This window comes from Helicoverpa armigera, chromosome 20, assembly GCF_030705265.1.
Source record: "Helicoverpa armigera isolate CAAS_96S chromosome 20, ASM3070526v1, whole genome shotgun sequence".
In the NCBI taxonomy this organism is placed as follows: Eukaryota; Metazoa; Arthropoda; class Insecta; order Lepidoptera; family Noctuidae; genus Helicoverpa; species Helicoverpa armigera.
This window is the reverse complement of record NC_087139.1, coordinates 6,229,873-6,254,357: the sequence shown is the minus strand read 5'-3', so window position 1 is coordinate 6,254,357 and position 24,485 is coordinate 6,229,873. Positions and strand designations below refer to the sequence as shown.

The following is a 24,485-nucleotide window of genomic DNA, read 5'->3' as shown; positions in this document are numbered from 1 at the left end:
AACATATAAAACGTGTTGAGGTCTCAGGAGGATCAATCTGGAAGTATATTTCATCCTGTATACACCTCGTGTCAGCTCAGCAATAAAGTTAATTAACTGTACTGCGTCAAAATGTACAAGAAGACCGGCAACTTAGTGAGCATCAGGAGGCGACCTGATACTAAGGAACCACAGAATGGGCAGTAAGTTTACATTTGTGAAAATAATGTTCAATAGCTACCTCTCGCTGAGTACTGAATGCTCCCTTGCAATGAACGAGATTCAGTCATGTAACATCGTTAGGTACTTGGACAATCTTTGTCACGAAGTTAGTAACAACATCTACTATTAAGGTCCGAAGGGTATAGATTAACGTGCTCTGCTAGACAGGGGACACGGGACTTGACACCATAACTATGTATAGGGCTGCCATTTCGAATTTCGCCAAACCCGGACAAATATTTTAAAAAACCCGGACATTTGGCGTAAATAGCATTTTTTCCCCGGACGAGTCCGATTTTTTTTGTTTAACAAAACATTACCATATTACTTAAATTCAATGAGGTCCTTCCTTACATGAAAAGTCAGGGCCGTCTCTAGCTCATGTAGTACCTAGTATTGAAAGATTGTGACTTAATGTATTTCGAAGGTCATAATTAAGAAAGCTCGTATGGAAACTAGGAGTTACCTTCTTGAAAGGTTAGACAAAAAAAATTTGAAAAACACAAACAAATGTAAGTGAAGTCGCCGCGAGCGCAGCGAGCGCGAAAATTTTTGAGTTTTGGGTCACTAAAGCACCTAAACTTGTATAATAAAAAAAATCCGCAAAGTGAAGAAGCCGCAAGCGAAGCGAGCGCAAATTTTTTTGAATATTGGGATATTAAAGTAGCTAAACGTAAAAAAAACGTGTTAAGAAAAGAAGCCGCGAGCGAAGCGAAAATTTTAAAGTTTTGGGACACTTCGACTTCTGCATTATTAGGCGCCCTGGTAATTCGCATACCCAGGCACCATAGGTTAAGATGGCCCTATGAAAAATGTCCGGGTTTTCCCCGGACACTTCTTGAAACCCCGCCCGGACGGCCCCCGGACGGCCTCCAAACGAGGACAAATCCGGGGAAACCCGGACGGATGGCAGCCCTAACTATGTAGAATCTGGGTTGTGAGTCTTAGGACAGACAAAAACATTTCAGACAAACAAAATTCACGCAGTGCAACCTATGCTTTCAACCACCTGGTTCAAAAACTCGAACTTTATTAATCGTCTTGAGTAGTTCTTGTCCTTAAACAATAGCACAAACATATTGTAAGGTCGAATAAACCCTAATATCACTTCTAAAGACGTATAAATGCAGGTTGAATGCAGGGTCCACCAGACTGTGCGTGTCAACTGGTTGGATGGTAGAGGCTACCCTAAAAGTTGTAAACATAGGTGAAGACACAACTGCCACTACGAGTACGTAACCCTTTGGTTCTTTCAGTGGAAAAGCTGACAGCAAGGTGTATAACAGCGTCCTGGAACTAATCGGGAATACACCGCTTGTTAAACTGAACAAGATACCGAAAGACCATGGAGTACAATGTGAAGTTTGTAAGTGTCGGAAGTTGTTTTAAAACCAGTTAATGTTTTTGATATCTAAGTGCTTAAATGACAACGTGGTTTGCAGACGCCAAATGCGAGTTTATGAATCCTGGCGGTTCTATAAAGGACAGAATCGCTTTAGCGATGATCCAGGATGCTAGGAAACGTGGACTCGTGAACGATGGCACTGAATTCGTTGAATCAACTTCTGGAAATACTGGCATCGGCATTGCGCTAAATGCCGCGCTCATGGGTAAGTCATGATATCAATAAAATGGTTTACAACATTGCAGCTTTTATTTGTGACACACAATTTAATGTTGTGTGCATAATAACAATTAACGCGCATTCAGCTTCATTTAGGTACAATTAACCGACGTCATTTTACCTATTTGAAAAAAGAACCTATAACCAATCCTCATTTGGATATGATAATCTTATCAATAGTAGATAAATAATCTTAACGATTACGTATTAATTTCTAGGAAATAAGTGTATAATTGTAACGCAAGATAAGAATTCATCGGAAAAAGTAAATACTATGCGTTTGTTGGGAGCCGAAGTGATCCAAACCAAAACAGGTGATCTGGAAATATCCATCGCTCGTCAGCTCAAAGACGATAATCCCGATACGATGGTGATGTTAAACCAAGTAAGCAACAACAATATAGAGAAATTAAAGAAAAGAAAAACGCAGTGACGAAAACTACTAAAATTATAATGTTCTTTCAGTTCGACAATGAAGTTAACCCGATGACCCACTTCGAAAATACTGGTGAAGAAATAGTATCAGCATTAGGTGATGTAGACGTGGTGGTGTTAGGAGCAGGCACTGGTGGCACCATGACTGGTGTTGGAAGGAGACTGAAGGAGAACAATCCCAACAGCATACTAGTAGCGGCTGAGCCTGAGGGTTCTACCTTGTTTATTAAGAAAGGAAAACCTCATTCCTTTTTGGTAATACCCTTAAGTTATATCTGTTTCCGCAGCGTATTTCTGAGGTTTAAAATGTTTTGGGATTTTCGTTCTTTCCTAATGTCTTGATATTTTCCAGGTTGAAGGAATTGGAGGAACTTGGGCACCGACCGTTCTAGATAAGTCGGTAGTAGATCATGTAGAAATGGTCACGGATCAAGAATCTTTCATGATGGCAAGGGAGCTTTCTAGAAAGGAGGGATTGTTGTGCGGTAATTACTTTGTAATGACGTATTAATCCGATTGACTAATTAGGGAAACGATATCTTCCATATCTACTTCCCATCACTCTTTTTTGTCATCACTAACTTAATCAATACTTGATAATCTATAAGGTCGCCGAATGTATAATACACAATATATAAATCAATTATGAAATTAATCAAGTACGTAGCGCCACCAGCTGACCATGAGAATTACAAATGCGTAGGAAATAAAGATTATAGATTGGCAATAGAGTGAGAAAATAGAGGAACCAATTGACGAGGCTTAAATTACTTATCTACCTAGACACCAGGTTGAGGTTCGATGAATGATTGTCAGTACCATATGTTTTTATGTATTTCTTAGGAGGGAGCAGTGGATCTGCCATGTGTGCAGCTATCAAGGCTATCAAAGCGCTGGACATTGGTGAGGGCAAGCGCGTGGTGGTCATCCTGCCCGACGGCATCCGCAACTACATGACTAAGTTCGTCAGCGACCAGTGGATGGAGGCGCACCACTTCATGGAACCCCCACAGTATACCATGAAGTTAGTGATTCCTTTGCTTTCGAGTGCTCGTATTTTGTGGAAACCTGAAGAAACAAAGCAAAATTTACTTCCCTCTCTACCGTTAAATACATTTGCTTAACAACGTGCAATACGTGCTGTAATTAAAGTTCTCATTTTTATTTATAAAATCCATTTCATATTTTCAGTTGGTGGACCCATCCCATATCCGAATTGCATTTGGATCGCACTTATCCCAAATTGAATAAAACCTGCACTTGTTCGCAAGCCTTGGAGGCTATGAAAGCTACCAACGTGAACATTGCCGTCATCGTCGATAATATTGGGTAACTATAACTTGATAGCCGATTCATACGGTACTCATGTCATATATGTAGCATATCACATGAGTCTAACTACCTACTTCCAAATGATTGTTAATTTTACAAACCCTTCAATTTTAGGCACTTCGTCGGAGCTGTTTCGAAAGACAGCTTGCGGAACAGGGCAACAAACCCCACTAAGCTACCGGGCCAGTCTTGCCTGGAGTATGATTTCGAAGACGTGGTGACTGATCACCTTGACAAGCACGTGTACACTCTCGCGGTAAACGCTGAGACAACCAAGCCTACGATTGGTCTACTGTCCCGTATACTGGATATCACTCCGTATGTGATCATCGGAAAAGAAGGCTATGATGTCAACGGTAAGTCACTATATATTATATTATCACGGACCTTGAATTCGTATAGCTATGGGCGTAATAGCTATGGGCCAGCCATATAGCACTAAGAAACCGAGGCTGATGAGGCCGACAGCGCTCGAGTGGACGATCAGATGGAGAGTGGCAGGCGATCTAAGCCAGGTCGTCAGACGATCTGACACAGGTCACGGGCAAGCGTGTCAACCGGTCCTTTTGGGAGGCCTGTGTTCAGCAGCGGACGTCCTATAAGACTGTCATGATGACTTAATGATTTCAACAAAAGAATATATGCATATCCTAACTTGTTTCAGCCTTCTTCGTGCCAAGTGGAGTGGTGACCGGGGATGATGTTCTCGACTACATACATGAACACACTAGACCTTGCAACTAGCTGGAGATCGCGGTTTAATTCACCACAAAAGCTTTATATATTTATAAGCCGATTAACATTTTTTTTTTAATACATTTATTGTACCGCTTTCCAATATTAAATTATTTTAGTTCTATATCTTTGCTGTTTTTATTTTCCCGCTTAGAACTGTCTCTTGCTACTAGCTCTCGCTCTGTTGTCTCAGAAAACACTGCCTGTTTGCTCTGAGTAATGGGAATATAATTTTTTTTTTTGAAGAAACAAACCAACCTTTTTAACCAGATGTAGGTTACTACATCTGGTTAAAAAGGCCTATTTATAATTTCTGCTAAATGCTACACATCCCGTATCGTAATTATGCACTCAAAATGTTATGTGAATGTGAAATTCTGTTGGGTAGTTAGGTTTATTATTTCATAAATTGGCGTCAACAAACAAATTGAAACAATTCTGCCGCGCTATAGTTTGAAAAAGTTGAAACGTTTCTGCGCGGCTGTTGTCCAAACACAGCGCGGCACCGGCACGCCGCGCGCGGCAGCAGCGCACATGCGCCGCTTTATGTTTGGACGCACCTTAACACGCATAAAAATTGAATTACAGTCATTATGCCATGGGCGGAAAATTAAATTTGACTCATTAAAATTTAATGATTGAAAATATATAACATAATAACAATTATATAAATACAAAAATATAGTTACTTGAATATGAAAGAGTATAAAATAAGGAAATACAAACTGAAGCCACATTCAGTCTGTGAACAGTCCCTTCCTATTGCTTCGCGTTTACTGAAACTTACATTCACGATGTATAGGAAAGCAAGCAACCTAGTGAGCATGAGAAGACGTTTCAATAAGGACACGAAGACTAATCAGAATACAGGGTGAGTAAGGGTAAGTTGCACCATCTCCAGCCAACGAAAAACAGCTGTCAAATCGGCGGGCAACTTCACGGCTGGTTATGATTTGGTGCAACAGAGTGGATTGCTCCAAAGTAAGGGCATAAGTTTACACGTACGTCAGGTTACAAGATTATATCATAGCGACCGGTGCATAAAATTATGCCATCGGTCCTCCGTCGACCAACCCTCTCCTAGCGTCGCCGTCGCGTCGATACTGAATAACATATTATGACTATACAACTGTTATTCACCTTCAACAGAGGAAACCCGGAGAGCAAGGTGTACAACAGCATTTTGGAGTTAGTGGGAAAAACACCCCTTGTCAAGTTAAGCAAGGTGCCGAAACTGTATGGAGTTCAGTGTGATATCTGTAAGTATTCTCCTTGATGAAGTTTAACAAAGCAAAAGTGGGTACCGCAATGTTATTTTCATAAAACTCTTTATTTTCAGACGCCAAATGTGAATATTTCAATCCAAGTGGTTCTGTTAAAGATAGAATCGGTTTGTCTATGTTCGAAGATGCTAAAAAGAAGGGTGCTGTGAATGATAATACTACATTTGTTGAAGCTTCTTCAGGAAATACGGGAATAGGGATTGCATTCAATGCTGCTCTGTCGGGTAAGCACACAGTCCTTAGTCTATTCAATGTGGCAACTTGACAAATTTCTATTCATCGTACTTGTATAATAAACGTTCTCCTTTTCTGTTTCCACGTCCGTCATCAAAATTTTCTGTTCCAGGAAACAAATGTATAATTGTAACAGAAAATAAAAATGCGGGTGAAAAGGTGGACACGCTTAACCTGTTGGGAGCTGAAGTCATCCTAACCCAGTCGAATAAGTTAGAATTTGAGATCGCTCAGAAGCTGAAAAATGATAACCCCGATACGACAGTCATTCTCAGTCAGGTACACTTTCATATTACCTAGATACAAATACAATGACAGATTACTCTGGGTATTCTTGAGATACGAGTTAACATGCAGATATGTTAAATAGGAATAATCAAAATTAATAATGAGAGTTGTAACACATAACACATAATTTCTCATTCCAGTTCGACAATGAGGTGAACCCAAAAACTCACTATGAGACTACTGCAGTGGAGATATTAGCAGCACTCGAGGATGTAGACGTGGTCGTGATGGGAGCAGGCAGTGGCGGTACCATGACTGGTGTTGCCGAGAGACTGAAGAACAAAAACCCTGACTGTCTTGTCGTTGCTGCCGAGCCCGATGGCTCCGTTATGTTCAATACGGAGGGAAAAGCTCATCCTTTCTTGGTAAATACAATCATCACATATTGACGTACTTTCTTACGTATTATCCTGTAAATAATACCTTTTCTACATTATAAACTTATACGGATATGCAGCATGTTTTTTGACATCATCTTGACATCAAATTAACAGCCGATTAACAGCCTAGATCTAAACGTATAATAATGTAATAATTATCATATTTCTGCTCTTTTGTAAATAACCTACACTATTTACGTCATTCAGAATCGTTTGTCGTAAGAGAAATTGCAAGTTGCATAATGAAGTGAAATATTTTTAGGTGGAAGGAATCGGTGGCGTTACAATACCGATCTCATTGGATACATCTGTAGTGGATCACTACGAAGTGGTGACCGACCAAGAAGCTTTCCTGATGGCCAGGGAACTTGCGAAGAAGGAAGGATTGTTATGCGGTGATCATCTATTAATTTAGAATTTACCTGAATGATTAATTAAATCATGTGATAAAGTTATTTTTAGTGGCCTATATCTGAATTGATTATCAAGCAAGAAGATACTTTGAAATAAACAGGGAAGCACCGCAATTGGTTACGATTAATTAGATTTTTTATGTGATAGGTTTTATGACAACAGCTGGTGTACTCACCTATAACGTAATTAATATTAGAAACATCTTCTTGATGATATTTATTACATATTGTTCCCGTTAATGCAAAACAGATTTTTGATAGGAACGTTGTGTTTGTTGTGGTAGGGGGGAGTGGTGGGGCTGCCATGTGCGCGGCTATCAAAGCAATCAAAACGCTGAAGATAGGCAAGGGCAAGCGCGTGGTGGTCATCCTGCCCGACGGCATCCGCAACTACATGTCCAAGTTCGTCAGCGATCAGTGGATGGAGGCGCACCACTTCATGGAACCCCCACAACACACCATGAAGTAAGACACTAAAATTGCATCAAGAGAAAAAAATACAATCATCCGAATTGGGAACACCCTACTTTTTGCTAAACCGGCTAAACACTACACCCTGTTTGCGATTACATATTGTAAAATATGACTTGTAGGTGGTGGAATATTCCAATTGGCAAACTAAACTTATCACGCAAGTACCCGAAGGCGAACAAAAGCAGCACGATTCGGGAGACTCTTGAAGCCATGAAGACCAACGGCGTGAACATCGCCGTTGTCGTCGATGACCTCGGGTATCTTAACTACCTTTAATTATTACATAGATCCAAATTCCTTTGACCTTCTTAAGACTTTTTAAAGAGAATCTACAGTAAATCTTCAGTACGCTAAATACGGAACTTTAAATATTTAGGTGTTAATTTCTACAGAATTGTCACTAAAATCTGACCTTGCTCCATTTTAAAGAAAAACAAGGTCGTTTAAATATGTATTTCTCATTATTAAGGAACTACGTGGGTGCTGTTTCTAAGGACTATATCCGCAACATTGCGACCAACCCAACTAAGTTGCCAGGAGAAGATTCTGAAGATTTTAACTTCGACGACCCGGTGTCTGATCACCTTAACAAAAACGTGTATACTCTAGCTGTAAACTCTAAAAAGGGAAAGTCTACGCTTGGTCTTCTGTCGCGTATACTGGACATATCTCCGTTTGTTATCATCGGTACAGATGACGATAAAGGTTAGTGCACCTAGAGGATTCATAACATCACACATTCATAACATCCACTTAACCATTTCATTCTAAACTAAGATTTATCAATTATTTAATTACGACAGATAAATATCAGATTTCGTTTCCTAATCAATATTTATCGATAGGTATTTTCTATTTCTACCGTCTACTAGACTGTCTACTTACCGTAGATAAGTAGGTACATTCAGACATAAACAATCTTATCGCTTCAGTGGTTCTAACGTATGTCAATATTTATTCACACAGTGATAACATTAAAAAATATGATTGTGCAGTATCATCCATCAAAAGTGAAATTCTTAATTGTGCTAAGGGGTTTTAGTACCCAAAGGTGAAAATGGCACTCACCCTAATCGCTGTCGGTATATCATGAGCCGTGACAAAAAGATGGTTGAAATTTTCACAGGTGACGCTTTTCTGTTGCCGCTGTAACAGCAAATACTGAAAACTAGAATAAAATAAATACTTTAAGGGGAATAACAAACGTTAACATTTTTTTATAGATATCCATGAGTGCGCGTGGACTAATCGTACTTGGCCATTTTTTTAAAGAGGTTTCTAAAATAACTAGCTGCACGTAGAGAAGAAATGAATTTCTTTTGATTGCAGATACGTTTACTCCGCTTGGAGTGGTGACTGCAGATGATGTCCTCGACTTCATACAGGAACAAAACTGACCATTTTACGAGACAATCCCGATATTTGTACCCGACTGCGGCAATGCACAATGGATTACCCTTTAGCTCTTACTAAACATAAAATTGCAAGTGCACCTCTGAATACACATATTCATTATGAAGATCGATTTTTATTTTACCACCGATACAAATCATCATAAAATCGTCTGTAGACTGTAGATTTTACGCTTTAACCAGACCCATCTAGAATGTTCTTGAGTGGATTCGATTTGTATTTATAGAAGCATTAAAAAAATATTACAAAAGCAGCGTAATAAAAAAGACCTTAAAAATGCAGAGGCCCTGCCAATTAATAAGCATAAGACACGGAAATAATAATTATATTAAGCAATCAACGTCAACACATGCAGTCTAAACTTAAAATTGTAAGTCACTTACGTTAATATATCTCTACCTACATACGTTTCAATATTCTGCAAACATAAAATTAAAACATTCTTAAACATAAGAGTTAAAAAATGAAAAGCGTTTTCTTTGGAAAATCTACACCACTAGTGTATAAAAATATAACGAGCCGTTGAAGAAAAAAATTACTTATCTATGAAATATGACAGACCAAGGCAGTTCCTTCAACTTGGTGATATCATACTTCTGATCAAACGGTATGAGCTTGTTCAGAGCCTGAGGTTTGGGCATGACCTCAGGTTTAATAGACAGCAACTTCTTTATCCAGTTGGACGAGAACATACCTTTAGCCGTCAGATTGCCTGTACTCTTATTCATGATGGAATTGTAAATATAGGCTATAGGAATAACGGTGACGATGTACGAATACACTTCCCGATTCTCGGCCTTTAGAGCTTCCATTTTCGCGAATATTTGCGACCAAGTTAGATCCGCGTCCTGTACTTGAACGTTTACGAGCACCTATAAAGAAAAATACAATTATTGAACTACCAAAGAACGCGTTAATGTGAACAAGTTGTAATTTCGCTGTAGAGGTTGGTAAAATAAGCATATTACTGTAGATTAGCATTTCAGTAGCCAAGCTGATGCTTAGACGATTCCTGCTTTCTGGACATTCAAAAATAGGCATACCTACATAGTGAAAAAATCGAAGTCAACCATTACCTCACTAGTATCATTGACGATGAAGTCTCTAAAATATCGCGCAAACATGAGTTCGACATCCACCTCGTCCTTCAGATGTACCACGACGGTGTACCCTTTGTCACTGTATCGCTCCACCAGGTTGTCCACCGTGTCCAAGTCGTAGATGCGCCCGTCCAGCAAGAAGGCTAGCTTGTTTGTCACTGGCATGTGGCTCTCTATGCTGGAGTTTAGACATATTAGTGTTGGTGGAGTATACTGGACTTATAGTTCAGACCTAAAGATAGTTCAGGGAAGGGAAAAGAGGTATGTGTCACATTAACGTAGAAGCTTTCAAAGGCTGTACCTGAAAGAGCTGATAAAGATAGCATGACCCCTCTTTTTGAGCATGTTCAGTATGCGGTACATCTCTCGTCTGACGGAGAACTTCTGGTAGGCCGTGCACTCGTCTAATACAATGATGGGTGGCGCGGCAATCACCGCGGCGGCGAAGTTCAGTCGAGTGCGGTCGATCGGGGGAATGTCACATATGTGTTTGTTCGCTTCCCTGTACAGTTCTGGATGATGAAGACAAGATTTTGAAAGAAAATGAAAGGAATCACAAGCTAATAAAAGTTATGATCAACTTGAAAGAGAAAATTGACAGTGCGATGGCAATACCTATTGATATATTATTAACTATAAACAGTGTTACAACTAACCGAGAGCATTAATATAGTTAGTAACTTCTTCATTGATATATTTCTTGGGCACGCCACGCAGCGCCGCAATCATAGAGAGCGCTTCTCGGACCTTCATCCACGAAGGCAACATATCTTCCTGGCAGCTGATTGATACATGTTGGCTGTACTGTAAGTATGTGTATAGGTTAAAAAGCCTTAGGAAGACAAATCAAAAAACTCTGGATACCTAGATCGAATAACAGCAGGATTAATGAGAAAAAGGAGAAACATTGTGGTTTTTTTTTATAGATACCAATTTAATGAAATATCTTTCTCAAAGTGTTTGTTTTAATAAAGGGCCCTTGATTTGAATTTGTTGCTTCAATTCAAAGTCAGAAGCCAATAGGCAGACGACTCACCTGATGTGGCTCCGTCATAAGCTTATCCTTCGACATGGCCCAAAGGTTTCCATCACAGGGGCTCTTGTAGCCGGCCAGCACTTCGCACAACAAGGTGCGGCCGTGTCGCTTAAGTCCGGAGAGTGCTATCGCCTCCCCCTTACCGATGCCTAGGTAAATGTTGTGAACTGCGTATACTCCCCCGGAACGCAATGTTATGCCCGCGGCTAGGAGGTACTCGCCGAACTTGTCTACTCCGTTACCTAAAATAGGGAGTCATTCATAGTTATGTTGGTGTTGACAAATGAGCGTAAGTGCATCAATGCTTTTTTTGTAGGATTTGAAACACAGTTCAACAGATAGGTAAATGGTATTTTTTTTCACTATCAGCCAACATACCAACTATAGAATAAGCATCACAGTCCCTTAAATGCATTGCAAAAACTTGCCGAACTTACTTTGCATCAATTTACTAAGCTGTGCCTTTTTATTTAAAACATTCTTTTTCTCTTCCTCACAGCCAGGAGAGAGTTGGTCATCCAGCGGCTTGTCCCTGTTGGCCCAGGTAGAAGTGGCCGTGTGCCAGATGCGATAGAATAACCTGTACTCCACCAGCATTAGCAGCAGCATGAAAAACATGGCCGTCGTGAACATCGCTGACACCTCCATTAGGACACCCGAATGGCGATTAAAGTAACTTTTTCTTGAGAAACAATCTTGAAGCACACCACATTTTTCTGCAAGGAGGTGTTATACTATATGTTATCTAGGTATGTCATATAATGACGTATAATAACAACAGCAACGGATGGATTGGTCCATCCAGGAACCAAAAGATTCAAAAGAATATTCTGTAGGCATATCGGAGAAGGGCCCGGCACAATGATAGACGTCCAGTCCAGGAGTACTTTTCCAAAGATGGTTATGTTATTCGTGTCTGGATACCACAAAACCAGGTACAGGTTTTAATAACAGTGATTTCTTAAATAAAACTTACGACAACACTTGTGGAAAGTGTTCGCAGAGCATAGATTTTTAGTCTGAAATATGATGCACTCGCTATTGTAGAGGAATATTTGCTTGATCTTGACATAGGCGTAAGCCATGTTGAACTGCGGGGACAGACTCATGAAGTCCAGAGCGTAGCTCAGAGCGTCGCCGTAGAATATCTTCGCTACCGTAGTTGTTTCACCTGTGTGGAACAAAGTTTCCTTGATCTAAGCTTAACAGGCGTGACGACAGGGTTCAAAAGTAGTGATTCTAATTAGTCCACATTTTAGTTTGGCAAAAATATTGGGCTATGTATTTTATATTTTAACAAAATATTTACTAAGATATAATGCAACAAAGATGAGAGTGGAGGCTCGTGACTACTTGTAATACGTCAGCCTCTTCTAACATTGTGATAGTACCTATGTATGTAAAAATTAAAACAGGCATAAAGTTTAAATATTTGATAGCATACCAAAGACAAGGTTGACGATGATGAAGGTCATAGTGTTGAGAGCCATTCGCGGCCCCAAACTGAACACATACGCTTGCGGTATGCACCCGATGCCATACACGGTCAGCATGAACGGTACTATAACTGCAATATGAAGGATTATGAAATGGAAACCAATATATACCTTTAATATATGAAAGTTAGATAAAATCATATGCAGTTTAGAGCATCATTCTTTGGAAGGACGAATAACCAGAAAAGTAAGACCGAATTAAAAGAAAGAAACAAGACAGCGGTATTGGTCGATGTCGGGGTTCAACCTCGGGACCTATACATCGAACGGTAGCTAAATGCGTATATTCCCTAAAGATCATATAAGAAAGCTATGAATATCAACCAAATGTAATAAGGAGAAACAAAGATCAGTTACTAACAAAGATCTGCGGCCTGGATCTGTGACATGGGGATAGCGACGAAAATGATCGTGATCATGATGATGCTCATGGCGATCACCAGGATCCAGTACAGCAGTAAGTCGCACAAGTACAGAGTGAACCAGTAGCGCAAGGGGGAGAAATTCTGCGCATGCTTCTGGAAAGTTTTCGTTTAATTTTAAGAAATTATCAGGTGATGAGCCAATAATGTGTCATCCTCCCGCTTTTTTCAGATTATGTTAGGTACATGTGTGAAATTGTTATGTTCTCTTTCATATTATAATTCTTAGCAATGGCCAATATTTTAGAAAAATCTTTTGCTTTTGTTTTAACACCAATAGTTCCTACGATAAGCGCGTACAAGCAAGCAGAAAAACAAACTCAAGCTTTATAATAAAAGTATAAATTCATTTCGTTACATCTAATCTCGCTGGTATCTATATAGAAGAAACTAGCTGTTGCCCGCAACTTCGTCTGCGTGGGCAAGTTTCATACAAACTTTCATCCCCTATTTTATCCCCTTGGGGGTAGAATTGATCAAAATCCTTTCTTAGCGGATGCCTACGTCATAACATCTACCTGCATGCCAAATTTCAGCCCGATCCGTCCAGTGGTTTCAGCTGTGCGTTGATAGATCACTATGTCAGTCAGTCACCTTTGAGTTTTATATATTTAGATTAACAATTGAATATATTTAAAAGATTACCTGAATGTGTCTAACCAGTCCAAACTCCTTCGATGGTAAAAGCGTGATGTGCGAAATGGTCAATATCAGGAGAAACTGAATGAACAAAGGTGGGGTGGCCACGTCTTTCATCCACTGGAAATATGAAATTATTTTAGTTACTCCATACCTATGTAAGTCAAAACGTCAATCATTGCCTGATAGCATGATGTACCTACCTGTGACGAATTTTTGCTATTATCGCACCGCACAATTCAGGTATATCTCAAATTTTGTCATCGACGCGACGTTCAACAACGAAATCATACATAACCAAACCATTTTAATAAGATAAATATTGTGATGAAAATTAATTATCTTTATCATTTTTGCGGATCAAGTATTGAAATGTACCGGAGAGAGGTCCAAGGCGAGGGGGTCGTCTTTGATCTTGATGCTAGCGTCCATGAAACCCGTGTAGTGACGCAGGAGTGCCATGAACGCTCGCGCCAGTGACCGGGCTGCTGCTCCATGGTCATGGTGTATCGGACTGTACAAGGCTTGCACCTGATATCAGAGATACGAATTGATTTAAAACAAATGGAGAAATAACTTATTCTGTAATAGTTCGATGGATGTTCGTTGAAAATATTGAAGAAAAACGAATCAAGAGGGAAGAGGTAGGCATTTGTTGAAGTAATAGAACGAAATCAGCAGCTTTTAATTTTTCTTTGGTCATCAAGTCGTAAAACCAGAGACCTCTCTAGTTCTTCTATATCTTAAAAATAAAATAAAGGATATAACAAATAAGAAACTCATTTGTTTAGAACTCACTGAAATAGAACCATTTTTGTCAGAAGAGACATCCATGCCATAGGCATACATATACACGTATAGTTGGGGTGCATCAATAGCGCGGGTCACCAGGTATTCCGTCAGACTCTGCAACAGATTTATGGTTCTCTTTTTACTTTTTACACATTTTGGCTATGGTTGTGGTTTCGTGAAGGACATCTCCTGGCGTTAATTCATGTAAAAGCTATATCTAAAAGTTAGATCTATACTTTTCTTAACTTAGTGTACGCATATTCGCTCCATCATAACCCTAGTTACCTCTGTGTGTGGCAAAGCTGTATACTCCATATTCTGTATTTCACGTTCTGTAGCTCTTGTATCTGATAGCACATACCTGAAAATGCGAACATTGTCAAAGTCTTATCGAGCATGATAACTTGGTAATGTAAATACTACTTACCCATTAGCGATGGATCTGCCGGCGGGGGAATCGTCAACTCTTAACACGAGAGTAGTGCTTAATTCCAAGTTTTCCACAGCTAGTGTCTGGGACTAAATCAAGAAATTGTGGACGCATTACATATTTGGACTTTATGGCTTCGGTTAACGATCGGCAGAAAAAAGGGAGGCCTTATACCTATACCTACTACTCTAACTAAAAGCTTCGGAATATAATGAGCATTGACTGTACTGAATACAACACAACATGATTTCGGTGTACGTACTTCTCCAGTTAATATCTTCTTGTTGCTGCCCTTGTCATCGTCCATGTGAGTGAGCACAGACAACAGAGACAGACCGAGAGACACCCCCGCCATCACCGCTGCTACTAGCTGCAAAACCATCGAATCAAAACTCACGTCGCGTTTTTATTTGTTGCTTTTGATAATACTTATATGTAAATTTTCAATAGTAATTAGGAAATAAAAATATACGGTACTTCTTTAGTGTTTTTAAGTGAAGAAAAAATCGACAACCGCATTAGATCTCATTTCGCTTTTCAAAATTACGGAATTATTTGGGTATATAATTTTCTTAAGTCGATAAGTTTTACTTACAGTGACAACAAAAATGAGTTTGTTATACATATGAAATGTGAAAAACTTCCAAAAGATGCTGCCGAGATGGGTGTTGAGGAAGGAAGTGCGCCTCTTCCATTTCACTGGTTCTGAGATATAAATAAACAAGATATGATATAAAATGTTCTAACTGTTCGTGTCTAAATACACCGTGCAGAAGTTACGAGGCCGAAGTACACATGTATGGCATGATCACGCCGATAATGCCGAAAATCTGTTAAAGAAAGCGTACAACCAAAATTCGCTCGGGCATTAGTTCAGAGGCAATTCGGCGACACGATAACGTATTATCTCTGTAATTTCGGTCTGCATGCCGATGCAGATGCGCGATAGAGAGAAGAGAGAAAGATGCTTTTCTCTGAAACTTCAGTAGCGTAACTTATAGGTTATTTAGAAAAAAGAAACTTAGGAAACCATTAAGGTATACCTGCAAGTCGAGTCAGCGCCCGTCTAGATCGTTCGGAGCCAATAGTCTTAAAATAGCTTACACTGGACCTTGATTCCGTGATTGCTCTGAAAATATTAATTTGGCAACTTTTTTATCATAACCTGATATTAATCATTACACTAGAATACAAATATTTGTCTCTAAGCTCCAGGGCACACCAAGCAAAGTTGAATAACCATACCTCCTTTTTTTGGAAGCGAAAAGCGTCTAAGTGCCACCCTCTATTATGTCACCATTACCAATTCGAACATCATTCAAGAATAAACCAGTACCAGCCAAATCTTTAAAGCGCTATATGAAGCGTATAGGTACTGAAAATTAGTCACACTAAGTAGAACATTTCTAACTTACCTTCTACAAACCTCTTCAGAATCAGGCACGCTAATGTTGAACGAAGTCAGTCCATATTTGGTCGAATTTTCAGTTAAATCTTTCACAAGTTCAGCGACGACTGCAGAAGGGTTCGCCGGTAGCCTCAGTATGAGAAGTGATCCAAGATGAGCTCGAACTCTGGCCCCGGCATTTTGAGCCCTTTCAATTAACTTGTCCATCATTTCATCACAATTGTCATCGGAATGAATTGTCATACGTACTCGGTATTCGCGACCTTTGGAAGCAATAACTATGTAAAATATAAGAAACTAGCCGTTTTTCCGCGATTTCACTCGCGTCCCGTGGGAGCTACTGCCCACACGGGGATAAAATATAGCTTATGTTACTCGCAGATAATATAGCTTTCCAATGGTGAAAGAATATTTAAAATCGGTCCACTAGTTTTTGAGTTTATCCATTACAACCAAACAAAGTTTTCCTCTTTATATATTAGTATAGATAATGTGGTGTGGTGAGCCACTGTTACTCTCATGAGAAATCCAGCAGCCGCAGGGTATCATACATAAAGAACTCATTTTCTTTGTACCTAAGTTTTTCGTAACTAGCAAAGTATTATTAAGATAAATTTTGGACAGTGGTAAAGAGGATGTAGGCATGCTTCTAGTAGCACTTACCATATCTGAAGAACATATAGGCCGGAGTGCCTCCAAAGACCAGGAACTTGCTGTCGAACATAAATATTCGATCCCCGGACTCCAGTTGGATGCTTGAGAAATATTGAGTGACTATTGTTATATACTTCCTGTATTGCTGGAAATGTTTACATTGCCTAGATATTATATGTATAATTAACAATGTAGGTACAAATCGTATAAATCGCTAAACAAGTGTTAAAACAGTTTAAGTCGGAGGAGCGACAACTTCTTGTCGCTCCTCCGACTTAAACTTAAGAAATAAAATAATGTTAGTACCATGATTTTATCTGTAATAACTGAGATATACCCTGTAAGGTCCATGAAATATGGTATGACCACGACCTGAAAGTTTTAAAATGTTGAGTACGAAATGCTCTTCTTTAGAGTGAAACTACACAAAGATCCAGGCCTTACCCTAGGCTCCAATAACATAGCAATGGCCCAACACAGCTGAGCTCGGTAGTAGATGTTCAAGTTCCTGACTCGCTCGTGTCTCACCGACTCTAAGTCACACTCCTTCAGCAAACGCTTTGATCTAATGTGAGCGTACTCTACTATGCTCATCTTATTTTGATTCCATAAGCAGATCTGATGACAGAAAACAGAATTATGGTAGACATAGAAGTGGAAGGGAAAGATAAAGTAAGGGAAACCATTTCAAATGCTTAATAATAGGCAAACGTGAACAAAACCTTCACTCAAATTGTGAGATAATTAATTTCAAACAACCAGATAAATTCAATGTAGGCACTGCATGATCTACAAATGAATTTGTAGTTTTAACAAGAAAAGATTTTGTTAACTAACCATAGTATACATGATAAAATGCTCGTGAACGGTAAGGTCTTCAATGAGGGTCTCAGAGCGGTGGCAGTAGCCCATCATCTGTGGTGACGTCATCACTTGAGTGTCGTGCTGAATAGTCTCTCCGAGAACGTTGACGGTCCCGTGGTCCGGGAGCGCTAAACCTAGGTGGAACAATAAGATTTAAGAATATTTTGTAACTGCTGTATTAACAACTAGCCGTTTTCCCGCGGTTTCACCCGCGTCCCGTGGGAGCTACTGCCCGCACCGGGATAAAATATAGCCTATGTTAATCGCAGATAAAATAATAGCGCTTTCTAATGATGAAAGAATATTTAAAATCGGTCCAGTAGTTTTTGAGTTTATCCATTACAACCAAACAAACAAAGTTTTCCTCTTTATAATATTAGTATAGATAGAGTATAAATAGATAGAGATGGATTGACCTACACAAAAGGATGGCTTCAAAAGTTCATGGCAATTGGAACATTACATCTCCGAAACAGAAATTTACCGGTAATCAAGTCATCAATGGTCTGGATCATCAATTCCTGGACCCTCTCAGTGTACAGTATGGTGTACTCCCCGCGGTATATGTCGAACGTGACGTTGCTGAGCACTGGGACTCCCATGATGCTCTGAAATGTTAAACCTATATTAATGAAATTTGTCTGAATACAATAATAATTAATGAACAAAATTGTATCTTTTACTGAGACGCATTTTTTTTATGGGGATACCTAAACTGGACCAAACTAAATTAAACTAACCTTGGATACATCTCGGAAGCTGATAGCCTTTGCCACAAACTCATCAACTTCTTGCAGATCTCCACGCTTGTTCCCCAAAGGAGCTTCAATCTGACGTAATTTGTTGTGATCCTGTAAAAACGAGGCTAGCATGCCTATTTCTATCATTTTATGTAAATACCTTATGTCGTAAGTAGGTATTTTCTTCATTAATGCAAAAGTCGTGGCTTAGTGACAGAATATGACAAAGACTTTCTGAGATTGAAGAGACACTGGAAGAAGAAGACTATAGCGCCTATACCAAGTGTTTTATTTATTTTGTTCTCAGTGAGTGCAAAGACGCTATCTTCAAGACTTTTGATTTATATATTCTTCAAAATATTGCTGGTATTTACCTCAACTTTCTTGAATATGATAGACTTCCAGGAGACCTGGCCGCCTATAGCTCGTTGCTGGCCGATGGTTCGCTGCAACATCATGAGTACTCCGAAGTACAACATGTTCATGATGCTCCAAGACGTTATCATGTACACTAAGGAGCTGGTTTCACTGTCTTTTCCATGTTCACCTGGATATTAAATATAGGTATTTTTGTTCACTTGATCTTTTCTTGTTACTACAATATAAAAGAACTTACGTCCAGTCTGCAGCAATGCGAATTTATTCAAGGCATGTACCAGCCCCATAGGAGGTAAAATTAGATGGAGCACAAATGTCAGCGCGCTGTGCTTCAAGTCGTACTGATGATGGACTAGTAGTTCGGCCAGATACGTTTGCAACAGAGTGAATAGTGTGGTCCAGATGCATGCGATGATCGCTGAAATTACAATGATGATTTTGATTTGAGCAACAACACTGACATACCTGCCTACATCATCAGAGACTGAAGCAAACTGCTGCAGTTATATGCTTAAAATAACTTTTGTTCCTAGTGAGCTTTTGATAAAAGCGGATTATTTATATGTACCTTTATTATGAAACATCCCCAACATCAAGGCTAGCATGATCATGACGGACATATACGCCAGCACGACCAGCATGGCGGCGAACAAGTGTATCCATCTGAATATGAGGATGAGGGTGATAGACGCCAGGACGCAGATGGGCAGCGCTGTCAGGTAAGCGTAGACTAGCCAGCTCACGTACATCGAGGAGTAGCCCACGTTACGTAGGCGGAGAGCACGCTGAGGACAAAACAGTATCATCACACCGATATCAGCAATCATGAAAGAGTTTAGAGTGAGTGGATCTCACTCTAAACTCTAAACGCCGCCAGACATTAACGACTTCCCAAAAAGCTGGCTTTCTTTGACCGAAATTTTAAATTGAATTGTTAGCATCATCTGGTGACACGACTAGGATTTTGGTCCATTTATTCTACTACATGATTGTCCGAAACCACATTATATTTAAGAGTAAACCTTACTTTAAACATGTTGACAGTTTCTGTGACGACCAGGGCCTGGGTTTCCAACACTGGCGGTATGAGCGCCAGGGTGATGCAGAGCAGTATGCCTGACAGCGCCTTCCGTACTCCCGACTCCTCCATCAGCGGAGATACTGGCATAGCCACCAGCTTTATCTTAAACAATGTTAAACTATAAGGGTCAATTCACACTGAAAGAGCAGCGGCCGGCAGCGGCCGGCAGCGGCCGTAATTGCAAGGGATTGAGCGTGAGCGCGGCGGGCCGCGCGGCGCCGCATCGCGCCGCGCTCTTACATTTTCCGTGCTCTTACGGCCGCTGCCGGCCGCTGCTCTTTCAGTGTGAATTGACCCTAAGCGAAAATTATGATATCGTTTACCTGTGCTGTAAAATTTGCTCTGGATCGTGGAATACAAGAAAAAAAACATACGATGTCCGGATCCATAGATAAGTTAAGGTTAAGGTCAAATTACTTTCCATAAATAGGTGCCCGGACCCATCCGTATTTCGATTGCTCTTGCTCTCTTTAAGCTCTTTACTAGACTATAAAATACAAATTCTATATCTCTTTCATCCCACCATCTCGGAAAGAGTAGTTTTACATTTTGATATCTGAGCGCAAAAGTCGTTTTTATCCTCTAGAGCGGCAAAGTGATTTGAATTTAGAACATCGTGTGCAATACTCCATTTGTGACAATCTTGATAATATTTTTCAAACAAATACTATTAAACAAATAAAATACTGCTTAAAATAATTATTAAATTAATTAAGTAATTTTTATTATTGTTTTTACTTAGATTTTTAACCTCGCTTCATTTTTAAACTGAGTTTTCAAATAAATGAACTTTAATAGGTACTTCTTTTTAATTTGATACTCATATGTGCGCGCCATTTTGTTTTTTTGCGTTTTGTAATTTCCTCGATGAAGTGGGATGAAAAGTTACATGTTGCACTCGAGTGCAAAGATTTTTCACCTTGTGCTCTTTTGATTCCCTCGCTATCGCTCAGGATTCTAATTATTGAAACACTCGCTACGCTCGTGTTTCAATTTTAGAATCCTTCGCTTGCTCGGTCATCAAAATTGAGCCCGCGGTTAAAAAGCAACTTTGCACTCTTGTATAACAAATAACTATTATTTAACGACCTTCTAAGAAGAGGTTCTTAATTCGAATATGTTTATAAGAAAGAGTCACAAAGGAAGAAACATCGAAGAGGAAAACTCATTCAACGACCTTATATTTAAGTGTGTTTCAACACCCTTAAAACTCCTTTTATTTTTTTAAAAGGAGTTTTAAGGGTGTACGGTGTTATTCGACCACAGAATCGGCAACAGGATAGATGAAACCATTCCGCAGGCAGATCGCCCCTGTCCTTTGTTTTTTTTAATCAATGGCCATTAAGTACATGCATTTCTCTGGGCATGCAATGCACGCATCTGATTGCAGTATGCTCCACGTAACATATATGCGAGTTAATGTTGCATGAGTTGTTATTGTTTACTATTTTTCGACTGAACAATGCGTAACCATAGAGATTGTAAACTATAGGAGAACTCAAAAGTACCTAATGCCTGGGATTTTACAGTCATATCGCTTACATGTGGCAGCCGCATCTTTGATTTGTTCCACGAAATGTAATGCTACGCTAGTTATGACGAGTAGCCGAAATAAGTAATTCAGTTTTGATAAAGTTAAACTGAAGATCTGGAGCTCGATCCCGAAGAAGCTCGGTACTTTACATGTGATTTGTATCAGCCGAAATAGCTCAGTTGGGAGAGCGTTAGACTGAAGATCTAAAGGTCCCTGGTTCGATCCCGGGTTTCGGCAGCAATTTTTTTTTCGAATTCTCAAACCGTGCAATCAAGTTAAAGAAAGTCCTTAGTACCTACCTATAATAATGTATTGACGTACAATTTATCACTTTAGATTAGAATGAAACTTTGAGGTCCTACAATATTTGTTTTATCTTTCAACAAACACCCCAATAGGGTATTTTAGTCTAGATGAGAAAAAAATTAAAAGTGAATTACAATGATTGTTTAGAGGAAAAGCAATCGGGAAATGTTAGTTTCACTTCGTAAGGTACATAAATATATTTTTTATTGCAGTTTAAAGTTTTTAGGTTTTTTTATCTGTCTTTGAACACTACGAAATGTCGCCGCCATGCTATGACGTCATTACGGTAGTGTCAGTTAAAATTTTCAATACATAGGTATCAAAATATGTATTACTGACAGCTGTAGTAGCGTAATGACGTCATGACCAAAAAACAATCATGGCGTCCGTTGTGTGCCGCGTTTTCGCGAAATACGCGCGAAATTTGAAATTACGATAAAACAATTAATTTATATTCGTACATAACGTGAGAAAAAAAAATATTTTTAATTTTTTAGAGATATATCAAGACTAAAGAATTTATTTAAGATATATTTCAAAAATGCATGTAATACCCTATTACTTAACATGGTTAACATACCGATATTGAGACTAATTATAATATATCAGAAGTTAGCAGCAACTCCTAAAAATACCCGAGTTTTGTACCAGTTCTCACCTCATAATTCGGCGTGACAACACTGGAGTACTCGATGATGGCTTGGCTGATGGCCAGCTGCACGGCAAGGAAGCCAGCCCGCAGGTGAGGGTTGGAGGTCTCCCGGTTCTCAAAGCTGGTGACGTAACGAGCTCGCTCCGTGCTGCGGATGTTCAGCTGCCATACATTGCCGTCCTGAAAAGTGATGACATAAACACCTGCCCAATTGAAACTTAATCTTCGGGTGGTATGTAACTCTAAAAATATAAATAAATTAAGCAAGATCAGGATTCAAGTTAGACCTTAGCAATATATCTATGCCCCATTTATATAATTCTTTATTCTTGATTTTTTAATCGATGATTAAGTATCGAGAATTTTTCTCGAGAATTTTTCGGCTCTATTTTTACCTTTACCTTTAGTATGAAATATAAACATATTTAAAGTCTGTTTAATAGTTTAACAAACCTTAGGTTTCCAAATAACCCAGATGACAGGGCTTCTGAGAGGTACTCCTCGAGACTGATTGTAAAGCATCTCATTTAAATCATCTTCAGTTGGTGCTTTCATTATTTCTGAAAGCAAATATGGACGTTTGCTCATGTACGATTAATGTGGGATTGAATATAAGCTTCGACTAAAAAGTTTCTTCAGCAACTTTTCGGTAAAGTTCACCAGCGTTACTTTTATACCTACTTTACAAGATATAAGTGCCTATCGTAACTGCTCACCAAGTCCTAAAAGAACAGATGCCCTTCGCATAACCGTGATGTAAGGCTCGATATTCGGCGCATATCCCAAAATGTTATTCGTGTGCAACGAAGCCAGGACGTCTGCTGAAGCCAGGGCCGGTTCCGGTTCATCCTGCAGTGGCGTCAGGAACACTGGCCTGGCTATCCAGATGGCCACCAAGAATAGTATGACGCCAAATCCTGCTTCTATGAGCAAAAGACCCCATCTCCGTCTGAAATGGCCCTTGTATTTGAAATGCCTTCAGGATTGTGTTTAGTGTGTAAATTAGTAGTGAAATCTATAATACTAATATAATAAAAAAGAAATATTTTTGTTTGTTTGTTTGTACTCCAAGGGCTTTGAAACTTGTAAACCGAGTCTAAAAATTATTTTACTGTTGGAAAACGACACTATCCCTGAATAACATAGGCTATATTGTACCACGATACGGGAAGAAGTTCCCCAGGAACGCGGGAAAACAGCTATTTATTGTAAAATATAAATGATAACAATTTGTTTAATTTTAAATAATCTAAAAGAACTTCAATGAACGTAGATAAATAACATACTGTCTTTGCAAATAACATTTCCATATAAGAATGGATGTATGGCGTTGAAATCGACTGCGTATTGGCTTTCTCGGAGGCAGTTCTGGCCTAGTTTCAGGTATATGCATAATACCTATCAAAATAAACTTAGATACAATTATTTGGTCACTTATTAAAAATACCGTATTTCACAGAAATTAATGACATGACAGGATTGTCGTTATTAAGACATTGTCATAATACGTACGTAATAGAAACTAAATCATGCTCCTAGTATCTTTTACAACCTTTTTCAAAGTTTTTTAGGTTCATTCTCACTGCGTCGCATCGATTTATTTAACCTCTGAGCGTTTATACATATCTGCACTTAGCGGATTTTTACAAAGTCTAGTGGAAAATAATAAGGAAAATTCGTTAGATTTCCCAAGAATTTTAGAGCCGAGGGATTTTCTCGCAGTGTTAAAGGTATATTATGGAATATCAAGCAATAATATTAAGGAATATTCGAATTGTGTTGTGTCCAGGAAATAATATTGATGGAAATAATAATAGACAGGGATGGACTATAGAAAGACTATAGACATAAAGTTACATCTTTAGTCTTGTACGCAGCGCAGAAAATAGGTTCCACATTCAGGGTAATTTTTTTTCTATAAGTATTGAGCATCAATCAAGATCGTTCCATGTAAACCACTGGTTGCTCAACTGCATCTGCTGATTATACAGTAGGTACCTACTAAGACAAGTAACAAGGTTGTATAATCCTAGCAGCTAAAGCAAAGTAAACATAACATCAATAGAAGCAAATGTAATTGAAAAGCAATCAATCAACCTATTAATTTCGCGATTGATTAGATTCAATAATTGAACTCCCAT

The 24,485-nt window shown here is 39.1% G+C and overlaps 3 protein-coding genes and 1 non-coding gene across 4 annotated transcripts; 3 read left to right on the top strand and 1 right to left on the bottom strand.

Annotated features, from left to right (window-relative positions):
* The first annotated feature begins 49 nt into the window (after positions 1-49).
* LOC110373464 (cystathionine beta-synthase) lies at positions 50-4,413 on the top strand. The gene is made up of 10 exons (XM_021330741.3): positions 50-182; positions 1,458-1,567; positions 1,644-1,811; positions 2,044-2,210; positions 2,291-2,515; positions 2,613-2,745; positions 3,104-3,284; positions 3,452-3,589; positions 3,707-3,948; positions 4,257-4,413. The coding sequence occupies exons 1-10, from the start codon at positions 112-114 to the stop codon at positions 4,334-4,336; spliced, it is 1,515 nt and encodes a 504-aa protein (XP_021186416.3). The 5' UTR covers positions 50-111; the 3' UTR covers positions 4,337-4,413.
* Positions 4,414-5,050: 637 nt separating this feature from the next.
* Positions 5,051-8,912, top strand: LOC110373381 (cystathionine beta-synthase). Its single transcript, XM_021330644.3, has 10 exons — positions 5,051-5,198; positions 5,477-5,586; positions 5,667-5,834; positions 5,957-6,123; positions 6,273-6,497; positions 6,775-6,907; positions 7,210-7,390; positions 7,519-7,656; positions 7,869-8,104; positions 8,729-8,912. Exons 1-10 carry the CDS (start codon positions 5,122-5,124, stop codon positions 8,794-8,796), a joined length of 1,503 nt encoding a protein of 500 aa, XP_021186319.3. The 5' UTR covers positions 5,051-5,121; the 3' UTR covers positions 8,797-8,912.
* A 217-nt stretch (positions 8,913-9,129) lies between these two features.
* Positions 9,130-23,805, bottom strand: LOC110373477 (ATP-binding cassette sub-family A member 17). The gene is made up of 32 exons (XM_049848655.2): positions 23,631-23,805; positions 23,061-23,293; positions 22,798-22,904; positions 22,351-22,524; positions 19,799-19,954; positions 19,340-19,556; positions 19,010-19,189; positions 18,768-18,940; positions 18,394-18,504; positions 18,138-18,261; positions 17,627-17,787; positions 17,234-17,407; positions 17,096-17,161; positions 16,799-16,934; positions 16,143-16,398; positions 15,771-15,856; positions 15,323-15,432; positions 14,990-15,097; positions 14,725-14,816; positions 14,583-14,658; positions 14,304-14,411; positions 13,884-14,036; positions 13,512-13,625; positions 12,806-12,962; positions 12,393-12,515; positions 11,925-12,119; positions 11,386-11,664; positions 10,949-11,190; positions 10,569-10,716; positions 10,214-10,424; positions 9,889-10,090; positions 9,130-9,684 (listed from the first exon to the last, which is right to left on the bottom strand). The coding sequence occupies exons 1-32, from the start codon at positions 23,735-23,737 to the stop codon at positions 9,352-9,354; spliced, it is 5,112 nt and encodes a 1,703-aa protein (XP_049704612.2). The 5' UTR covers positions 23,738-23,805; the 3' UTR covers positions 9,130-9,351.
* Positions 21,551-21,623, top strand: Trnaf-gaa (transfer RNA phenylalanine (anticodon GAA)). The gene has a single exon. It is a non-coding gene; the product is annotated as a tRNA-Phe (tRNA).
* Positions 23,806-24,485: the final 680 nt, after the last annotated feature.